At 39.7% G+C, this 10,746-nt stretch overlaps 2 protein-coding genes across 2 annotated transcripts in view; one reads left to right on the top strand and one right to left on the bottom strand.

Moving 5' to 3' along the window:
* The window catches only part of ctbs (chitobiase, di-N-acetyl-), a 14,555-nt gene extending 13,470 nt beyond the window's left edge, over positions 1 to 1,085 (top strand). The window contains exon 7 of the mRNA XM_050054210.1: positions 559 to 1,085. Coding sequence (XP_049910167.1) covers positions 559 to 747 — 189 coding nt within the window. The 3' untranslated portion in view covers positions 748 to 1,085. The remainder of the gene's footprint in view (positions 1 to 558) is intronic.
* spata1 (spermatogenesis associated 1) lies at positions 783 to 10,732 on the bottom strand. The gene is made up of 12 exons (XM_050054209.1): positions 9,807 to 10,732; positions 9,540 to 9,646; positions 8,494 to 8,611; positions 8,239 to 8,292; positions 7,438 to 7,861; positions 5,789 to 5,954; positions 5,647 to 5,707; positions 5,229 to 5,334; positions 4,707 to 4,832; positions 3,508 to 3,683; positions 3,163 to 3,261; positions 783 to 1,514 (listed from the first exon to the last, which is right to left on the bottom strand). The coding sequence occupies exons 1-12, from the start codon at positions 9,861 to 9,863 to the stop codon at positions 1,365 to 1,367; spliced, it is 1,644 nt and encodes a 547-aa protein (XP_049910166.1). The 5' UTR covers positions 9,864 to 10,732; the 3' UTR covers positions 783 to 1,364.
* Between the last annotated feature and the right edge of the window lie 14 nt (positions 10,733 to 10,746).

Raw genomic sequence — 10,746 nt, 5'->3', positions numbered from 1 at the left:
TTTTTTTCGCAATTTTGACGACATACTTTATCATGACCTTTTTTTGGGATTTTTGACATCATACTATACTATGACGTTTTGATGCAATTTTTGACGACATACTATACTATGACTTTTTTTCGCAATTTTGACGACATACTTTATCATGACCTTTTTTTGGGATTTTTGACATCATACTATACTATGACGTTTTGATGCAGTTTTTGACGACATACTATACTATGACTTTTTTTTTCGCAATTTTGACGACATACTTAATCATGACCTTTTTTCGGGATTTTTGACATCATACTATACTATGACGTTTTGATGACATACTATACTATGGCTTTTTTGACACCTTTTTATGACATACTACATTCTGACTTTAAATGACTTTTTTTATGACAGCTGTTATAATATACAATGACATTTTTTATCTTATACTATGGTATTGATTTTTTTATGACATCCTATTACTATGACAGTTGCCATGAGGTCTTAAAATTTTATGGAAAGGGTCTTAAAAGGAATTAAATTTAATTTCAGGATTTCTTCATATACCCTGTTTTTCCACAGGATCTGCAAGGACAGATGCATCAGGTTTGGTACGATGACCCACAGAGTATTTGTCCCAAGGCGGAATCGGTGAAATCTAAGGGTTTGAGAGGCATTGGCATGTGGAATGGCAACATCCTAGACTACAGCGATGAACCAGTCGCCAGGCAGCAGTCTGCGATGATGTGGAATGCACTCTTAGGATGCTAGCTGGGATACACTTAACACTGCTGCAGAAATTTCCATCACCCCTCCTGATTGTTGCTAAGTCAATGTATCCCTTTGTAGCAGTAATGGGGTGTGGCCTCCTCCTGTTCAAGGATGCATACTTGCACTTAAGATTTTACTGTGTCTTTTACTGCTGTTGTTATTGAATGTGGTGACGTCTGACATTCCTCTGTGCAAACTGAAATAACTGTGGTTCTCTGAAAAAAAAAAGACAACCAATCTTTTTAATGTGACACCAACAGTAATTTTGTCTGACCGATACTGGGCTTACTGAGATCTTTGCACTTTATGCTTTTCATAAATAAACATTTTCTGATGAATCTGCAAATTACTGAAGTTACATAACCAGCTAAACATTTGAGTTTCCTTCCTAACAAGATTACAGCACCTGAGAAATCTGAGAAGTCAACAGAATTAACATTGTGAATAAATCAGATCACATCAAACATGAAGTAATAATAAAATGCAGAAAAAGCAACAGCGCAAAAATACAAAACTCTGGTACAAAGTAGTAAGATATGTAGAAAGTACAGCTGTATAACATCAAGATCTAATGCTGTCCCAGCAAAGTTAAGGCCAGAGAACAGTTTTGTTCAAAGTTAGATGGAGGTGCTTTGAGCTTGAGGTCTTTCCCGTGTGGTATTTCCAAAGCCCAGAGAGGCTGTGGGACCGGGGTGAGAGGACTGGCTCTTCTTCTGGGCCAGCTCAGCCTTCAGGGCCCTCAGCTCTGTGGCAGCCTGTTTCCTCAACTATGCAGCCATTCATTAAAAACAAACAACAAAAAAAACAGGTTGTTAATACGATACACCAGATGGCACACCAGCTATTAGGCAGTGGTGGAATGTAATGTAGTACATTTACTCAAGTACTGTACTTAAAGCTACAGTTGGTAACTTTAATAAAAAAAACCAGCTTGTTTCACATTTGAACCAATCAGAGCCGAGGAGTCAGTAATGTCACTGGCTTCGTGAACTGCAGTCAGACTGTCAAACTAGGCAGCGCTTATCATTTATGAATCAAGATTCTATTCTATTCTATTTCTCCCCTCAAATGTTTTAGAAACATATTTTAGTGTACTGTTTAGCTGTAAATGAGAAAGTTTGTGACCTGGCTGACAAGTTAAATACAGTCAAATGGAAGCACTAAGCACCACCCACCAGACAGACCAACTTTCTCATTTTACAGCTAAACAGTACACTAAAATATGTTTCTAAAAACATTTGAGGTGAGAAAAAGGCAATGCAGAAACAGAAACTTGATTTATATTTGATCGGTGCTGCCTTGTTTGACAGTTTGGCTGCAGTACACGGAGCAATTGACATAACTGACAGCTGTGTTAGGGACTCCTCAGCTCCGATTGGCTGTTCTTAGAGGCAGGATGGGTGAAGGGACATGTGACAGTTTCAGCAAATATAACACAAATTTATTTTCATAAAAGTTACCAACCGTATCTTTAAGTACAAATTCAAAATACTTGTACTTTGCTGTAAGTATTTACATTTTAAAGGAACTTTATACTTTTAAATCTCAGAGCAAATGTACTTTTTACTTCACTACATCTGCATGACAGCTTTAGTTACTAGTTCCTATTAATATAACAATTTCTTCACACACTTTCGGTCCAGTAAAAAGCCATGTATCCATCAATATATCATCTCATTTTTTGAAAGGACTTGTTTCTTGAACTACTTAACCTAAATAAACTGGTAAAAAACTAAATGGATCAGCTGGAAAATGCATCATCGCAAAGCTGAAAACCGCTGTTTTTCTGAGCTTATGAAACACTGACTTTTACAGATATGTGGTTCTCACAAGACAATGATGCTACAAACATATGATGATATTATAGAACATTAAACTACCCAGCAGTATATAAAGGAGTTAAAATGAGCTCAACCTTAAACATTTACGGCAGTAAAATGCAAAACAGAGTAACACAGCAGAAGCATTGATCCAAAAACATAATTTATAATGCTTTTAGATAGATAGAAATTTTTTGAATGCAGGACCTTTACTTCCAGTAAAGTATTTTCACAGTGTGGTATTATGACTTTTACTTAAGTAAATGATCTAAATACATCTTCCACTACTGCTATGAGACCATCATGCCTTAACAAAAGACCCCCTTTAACATTAAATGTAAAGATAAAATTAATCATTTTTTCATTCAAATAATTTTATATTTACTGTTCAAATGTGCTGATTTGCTCTGTAGTCCTGACAATGTATGTCTTTATAGCACAGTATGTTAACACATAATATTTGTAGGATGTTGAAAAGGATAATCAGTGTGTTTTTTAAATATGCCTGTTGACCAACTAGTTCTCAGCTTCCTTAGTTGTACAACAAGAGCTACTTCTGTTATACAGGTATTTGGATAGATTCATAAAAAATTACCTTTATCTCCGTCACCAGCTTCATCTTGGCATCCTCTATCTTCCTCTTCAGGTTGTCGATCTCATGGCTCTCTGTCATGATCTGAATGATGAGCTCGTTCTGAAATTCATGATTTTCCAAATCAGTCAATTCCTTTTATAGTTTTTTTTCTGCCACAAGTCAGTTATAGTAGAAGTATGGTAGTATATTGCCACTTCAAAGTATCCAATTGTTTGGGAACTATACTATATTTGGACTCAGTCTATTTACGAATAAAGTTAAGGAATCTTCTGAGTTATTAATTATTTTTGCCTTCTTATCGATAAAAGTCAGAAACAGACATACAGCAGCTCAATGTGATTTTACCTTTATGGAAGATCTGCCATGTCGTCTTGGTTTCCCTCGGTTATCTCTGGCCTGGAGCTGGTGCAGGAGTTTGTTGTAAAATGTCTCCAACTCTTGTCGTAAGTTTCTCAGATTTTCCTCCAACGGTGCAGTGGCCTTCTTGGTTTCAAAATATTTCTTCTTCCAACTGTCACGTGCTTAATGTTGAAAACAAACAAAACAGCAACAGTAGAGTTAAGTAACTTTTGACAAATTTGACCCTCTATCCAAAAATATAGGAATTATAATTTTACTTTTTCTTAAACTTACTGACAGCTACAGTTAAAACAACAGGGGTTAAGTCTTCTACAACTCTGCATTAGCTATAAAGCAAAGCTCTTGTACGAGTATTTATCCTTAAAAGTCAATATTCATTCATTAATTTCCACAACCGCTTATCCTGTTGGGGGTTGCAGGGGGGCTGGAGCCTATCCCAGCTGACACTGGGCGAGAGGCAGGGTACACCCTGGACAGGTCACCAGACTATCACAGGGCTGACACATAGAGACAGACAACCATTCACACCTACGGGCAATTTAGAGTCACCAATTTACCTGCATGTCTTTGGACTGTGGGAGGAAGCCCGAGAACCCGGAGAAAACCCACGCTGACACGGGGAGAACATGCAAACTCTGCACAGAAGGGCTCCCCCACCCCTGGGTTCAAACCAGAGGCCTCTTGCTGTGAGGTGACAATGCTAACCACTGCACCAACGTGCCGCCAATGCTGCCAGTTTTAACTTTGAAATAGTAATATGTTGCAGGTTTGTTAAAGCACACAAGAAACAATTATGTTCTTAGGTTCACAAACTGCGGGCAAACTTCAAGATATACTATCATCACTTATGACCCATTAGAAGTGTGTGGAAGTGCCCTCTGCCTATATTTTTTATATTTTCTTTTTATTTTCTGTGTTTGGGACGTTTATGTGTGTGTACCACAGCCCTCAGGTGAGTTTGGCGCTTTATAAAACGGTAATGACCAGGTGTCAGACCATAAGCAGCAGGCCTCCAAGAGACAGCTCTGAAAAAACGCAAATATAGTGAGGAAAATCTGATGTTGGCTTTTAATTGCACTTTGGCTGGCGAGTGTGTTTTTAGACAGTAACTGACAATCCTGCGTGGTTTACCTTAAATCGTTGTAAGATGTTAGCTTTTTATTAAACCGTATTTTGTTGCTCACCTTGGTTCCTGCGGTGTCTGTTTTGCGCCAACAAATCTTTCCCCTTCCTCAGCAACTCTTGCCTCGTCCACTCCAGCTGCTTTCTCTCCTCCCTCACCAGCTTGATTTCCTCGATCAGTTCCTCTCCTAACAGAAACAAACCGTGTTAGTTATTTTAACCAAAGTAATGTCATTTCAGTCAGGACCACTTTAGTCAAAGAAAACTTTATTTCTATTTGCAGTACTATATTTGGCGGTATGGCTCTGTTGTGGGGCCTCTTAGCCTTTCCTTTCACGTGCAAATGAGGAAAGTCTGAGGCAGAGAGAGCAAACCTCCCTGCCCTTTCATGCACCTGCGTGGAAAGCCTTAAGACAGAGAGAACACACTTCTCTGCCCTTCCACGTGCAAACGAGGAAAGCCTGAGGCAGGGAGAGCAGCAGCAAAGATGTAGCTGGGATGTGAGCTGAGCTTGACATCATGTCCTGCTTGAACTAATGCTACGCTCAATTAATCTTTGGTGTGTGGCCAAAGTGACAGCTTACTGTTTGTGTGAAAGACAGCAGAGGCAGTTGTTTTTTGAGTGACCACGGCCAAGTCCTGAGAGGTGAGCCCAACAGCCCGAGACAACACAGCCGCGCTCTCCGCCACCTTAAAACAAGCAATAAACACAACAACATGACTCTTCATTTGAATGGGTTTTTATGGACTTGTCTGTTCCAGTTCTTTTGTTCACTCCAAAGACCTCACACATGCCACTACACCCACCTGCTGGCAGTGGAATGTGGACCAATCATTACACCAAAAACTTCCAAGAAACTGGACATTTCCTGCTTGTTTTAAAGGCCCTGTAAAATCCTTCAAACTTAACCTTTCTCACAGGTTTCAGAGCAAAGACTGAAGAAGACATACTGAGACAATAATGTCAAAAAATGTTGGCGCATATAAAAAGCTATACATTACTCCACTTGTTGGTTTATTCCTGACGGACCTCAGTGCATGTGCATCTTTTGATTTCCCGAACCTGCAAGCACACACGCTGTTAGAACAACCAGCAGTGGTAGTGCTAGTATTGACTGCAGAGTACAAATACGGCACACAGTACCCATCTGTGAGGGAGAAGCCTGAATCTCTGTCCTCCAAAGACTGGGTGACTCCTGAATCTCTGGCAGCTCTGTTCTGTCTGTGGTACTGTCGCTTCTGATGGCAGGTGTCTTCGTTCTCTGGTGACTCCTTCACCTGACCAAGATCAGCTTCACACCGTTGTAAAGCTGTAGAAATAAGGCAGCTGAAGAGCTCAGTGCAGTAATGTGAGACCCAGAAGATTAGTCTCAAAAAGGGCCAAAAATGGGTGACAGATGTACTAAGTTTTTCCACCACAGCAAAAAGCTCCTGGTTAAAAAATGACAATGGAATTTTCACATTAAAACAAATAAAAACTTTGTTATGCATCATTTGTTTGTGTGCTCTTGCCATTTACCTGAAATGGGATTTTCCATGAAGATGAAGTACGATATACAACACTGAACTGCCATTTTTATGTTTACCTCAAGGATATGAATCAAAAGTGACAAGATCTCTTCCAAAACATGGTGAATATCAGCAGTGCTTTGTTTTAAAGGTCCAGTTTGTAGCATCTAGGGGTATATATATTGGCAGAAATGGAATGTATTATGATAAGTATGTTTTCTGTAGCATACAGTCACCTGAAGAGAAGGCTGTGTTTTCATTGTCTTAGAATGAGCCATTTATATCTACATAGGGAGCAGGTCGTCGTCTACGGAGATTGCCATGTTCGACTACCATGTTTGTACCGTAGCTCAAAAAGGACAAACCGAACACTGGCTCTAGAAAGGGCCATTTCCATTTTCCTGTTGGCCACCATAGTTAGCATCCCCTCCACAATGAGAGCATCAGAAAAACAGATTTCTTTATCATGAAACTGCTTCATTGTGTGTTTTAATTTTTTTAATCACCTGAGGTCTCGTTCATAAAACAATGCATAGAATCCATACTTAAAATGTACGTTTGGACAAAAGCCAAAAATGGCATGCACCAGAAAATATTTGTCAAATTCTACAATTCACCATCTGCATCGCCATTTTCCAGTCTCCTAAATGACCATAAGCACAGGTCAAAGTTTCTCCTATCAAATCTGTTTTTATAGATCATAACTTTTGCGTGGGAAGTGTCATATGCCTCTTTCGGGCCTTGTTATATGCGTACACAGTGTTTAGAAATTAGACCCCTGGTCCATTTGTTTTGGAGAGGAAAAGACTACGGCGGATAATTCTCCCGGTAAATACCTCCTGAATGTCTGTGTCAAAAATAAAGTGAGCACACATTAGCAGGTGCTGGCTAGCGGCCCATTTCCGACATGGTGAACAGCGTCAGAGAAACTCTGATTTGTAATGTGGAACTGCTTTATTCAGTACTTTTACTGGTTTAAATCACCTGGTTCATTTATTTTAAAGAGGAAGAGACCTCTGCATATAATTTGGCTCCTGGTAAAAACCTCTTAAACAGAGAACACTGAGGGAGTCCTAATCGGGAGAAGTTTCAGCTGGTTGCAATCCTCGGTCCTCACCACTAGATGCCACTAAATCCCCCTAAATCTTACACACTGCTCCTTTAAGTTACAGAAACTTTCACTTTCATCACGTGGAATAACTGCACAAGTGTCAGGCTGCCAATGTGTACAGCCTAAGCAGGTAATGCATTCTTTGCTGCAGTGCAAAACTTCATATGTTGTACCTTTACTCTGTGAAACAGGCTGTGGTGCCCTTTGATTCAGAGGCTTCCTTGGGCAACATTCCTGCTCTGCCCATTGTGACTTGTTGGAAGAGAGACCCTCCTCTTCATTTTCTCCTGCTGCCTCTGACGAACTATAGCTCTGCTCCTCATCATCTTCTTCTTCTTCTTCTTCTTCCTCCTCCTCCTCCTCCTCTTCCTCCTCCTCTTCCAGGCTGGGGGTGGGAGGTGGCTGATGGGAACACTGGGGGATGAGGGGGAATTTAACAGGCTCCTTTGTTCCTGCTGGCAGGCTGCATGTCTTCGGAGGGTGGTAATAGGTCTGATGGTCTGGGGAGCTGCTGCTGGTGTCTGTGGTGAGAGACTGGGAGCAAACGCTGCTGTCGCTCTCCACACTGGGCAGCAGGTAAAGCTCCGGCTGAGGGGCCTAACGACAAGTGACAGCAAGACATTAGTGGGGCTTAACTGGTGGATAATGCAGCGCTACGGGGCTGACAAATAAATTAGACGAGTACAAACAGGAAATCACTTGCACTCATAACAACATTAAGGGAAAAATACAAAATTGAAAACTAATGGTCACACAAATAAAGATGACCAATTTGGTAACAACTGTGACCACAAGAGTGTACTGGGGCTTTTAGACATTTTGGTTACTTTAAAAACCTGAATTACTATTGCTTATAATTCATTTATTTATTTTTTGGACTTCTTAAACTTACATTATCCAGATATTTTTTTGTTAGTGATGTATGACACCATGCCAACTGTTAAAAGTAAATATGAAATATGGATTCTACATACATATGGTGGAGCGAATGTTTTCACTTTCAGGTCCCTCTCCTGTTTGCTCTTGACCTGCAAAAGTAAAGACTTTGGTTGTTGTAAAAGGCAAGGCAGTAAAAACGCTCTCTCTCACACACACTTTACACCCTTTAGTGTTAACAGCTTGAATAGTGAACTTGTTAATCAAACTGTCTGCATTGTTTCTCTCCACTGTCCGCCTGCTGAAACAAAACCAGCCCTAGAAAACCACAGTAAACAGCCAGCTGCACTCACCAGTGCCAAACTGCGCCCCACACATTTCAGGAAGGAGAATTTGTCGATGCCCCTCTCAGCGCCAAGGAGAGCTCCCAGCTCACTCCTCAGAGTTTTCAGGGTGATATCAGGATAAACTCTGACATCAAAGTGATGAAAAGGAGATTTTCGATTACTTAACAGTAACACAACATATGATCATAAGAGCATAATAGATGTTTCTACACTACGTTTGCAGTGTCATGTACTACTTCCAGCATATAATGTGTGTACATTAAGCAAAAAATTGAAAATGGCTATGCTCTCCATTCACGCATATATTAACACACTTTTTTTTTGTAGTAACCTTATTTTGTGTTTTATATTGCTTGTTTTAGAACTGTACATTTTTATTCTGTGTTTTTGTTCTGTGTTGTCTGTGTGTCTGTGTGATTTTTAATCTCAAGAGGTTTTTCTGGTTAGATAAAGGTTAAATAAATAAACGTGACAGCGCAAAAGAAAGCGAGGATAAAACAGTTTGTAATCTGAATTTCGGTGGATTTTAGTTGCCTGTTACAGCCCAACGTGTGAATAAAAATCAGGGGGAAAAGATAAGTATTTGCTGAAATTTAAAGAAAAAACTATGAGTAGCTTCAATTACAACACAATTATCATATCAAGCTTTAAAAGCAAATAAGACACAGGTGTAAAGTAACAACATGCATTTACTCATGTGCTGTGCTGTACTCTGAAGACTTTGAGATACTGAGTCTTTGGATATTGTGAGACTTTAAAGTTTCAGTCCACCAAATATTGTACTTTTTTTGTCACTGCCTTTATCTGACAGCTGCACAGCCACTTTGCAGATCAAGAATGTAAATGTTAGACAGTGCCAAATTTCATGATATATTTATATACATATACTTTCAGACACCTTCAACACTTTTACTTAAACTTCCATTTCTAAATAAACATGTAATTTTTATCTAAGAAGAGGAACTGGAATACTTTATACCACTGAATCACTACATCGTAATCTGATCTGAGTTTAATGTCTTAATCAAATTAAACATTTCAAGCAGTTTCACCTGATGAAGCCGGCAGATATGAAGCTCTCTATGGCTTCAGCGGGGACTTTATTGAGCTTCACATTCCACTGGTCATCTGGCACATACAGCACATGGAGCTCCACAAACTCAACACACAAAACACAGAGAGCATCACATTTCAATATGCATACAGGCCAAGCATCATGAGCAAGTGACAGTAAATTGCTATATTTGCTTTAAGTCAATCTTGTGAATTCCTGTACACAAAGATTTCTTGCAATGGTGCATTAATTCCCCACAGCTTACCTTGCAGCTGGTCGGTCTCCTGTCAGGATATCTCACTGATTCACAAGACAGCTCCATTATCAGTCCAGCTCAGCATAAGGAGAAGCAGAGAAACACTCTGAAGGAGTGTACATTTCCGTTGGGTTTATTCACAGGGAGCCTTGTTTTTTGGGGGGGCTGTGAAGGCGTGGACTGTCCAGTAACAATCTGGTACAATCAAACAGTCAGTCGCCCAGTGAAGTTTCTTTTATGAGAGTGCCAGCAGTGGTTGCTCTGGTGCTGATGGTGACAACTGCTGCAGAGAGAAGCAGCTTATCCCATCTGTGGTCATCAGAGCTGACACTGTCCTGCAAGTTGCATCGGCTACGCAAGTATATTCACTTTCTGTACTAATTTAATGTCGTCTTGATTTCAAAGGGCGAATACTTTTGTAATTACGATTCTTCCAGTCAAGGTGGCATGTGATATGGTTTAGTTTTCTTAACACTAGCACGCCACATTTTCTTTTTAGATTGTTTCATAGCTTATTTAACTAAATGCATGGCTTTTGCATTTAAGAAAAAAACATTTTCATAAAAGCCACACATGATATGGATAACAAATGTCGAGATAGTACCGAAGTTTTCCTGTGGTCCACTGTTTATCATGTCTGAGTGTGGTGATACGTTTTCACCACTAGAGGTCACAATGTCAACTGATTTAATGCTGCTTTCGAGTACACTGGAAAATGTCGTAATTGTTAACATAAAGAGAAACGACGCGCTTTCTATGGTCTGTTCTCCCCAAAAAGCCCACTCCTGTTTTTGAGATCATGTTTAGAGTGATCAGACGACATCAACTACGTCGAAAATCTATAACAAAGCAACAGTATGAGACAGCCTATGGCAATTAAACCTACCAAAGCACAAATTATGTTAAAACTACATTATTAGTTATTTTCTCTTAATTCAGAGCGTCAATA

The sequence above is a fragment of the Epinephelus moara genome, chromosome 10 (genome assembly GCF_006386435.1).
Source record: "Epinephelus moara isolate mb chromosome 10, YSFRI_EMoa_1.0, whole genome shotgun sequence".
Taxonomy (NCBI): Eukaryota; Metazoa; Chordata; class Actinopteri; order Perciformes; family Serranidae; genus Epinephelus; species Epinephelus moara.
Note: the sequence above shows the minus strand (reverse complement) of the source record. Positions and strands in the feature narration are given on the sequence as shown.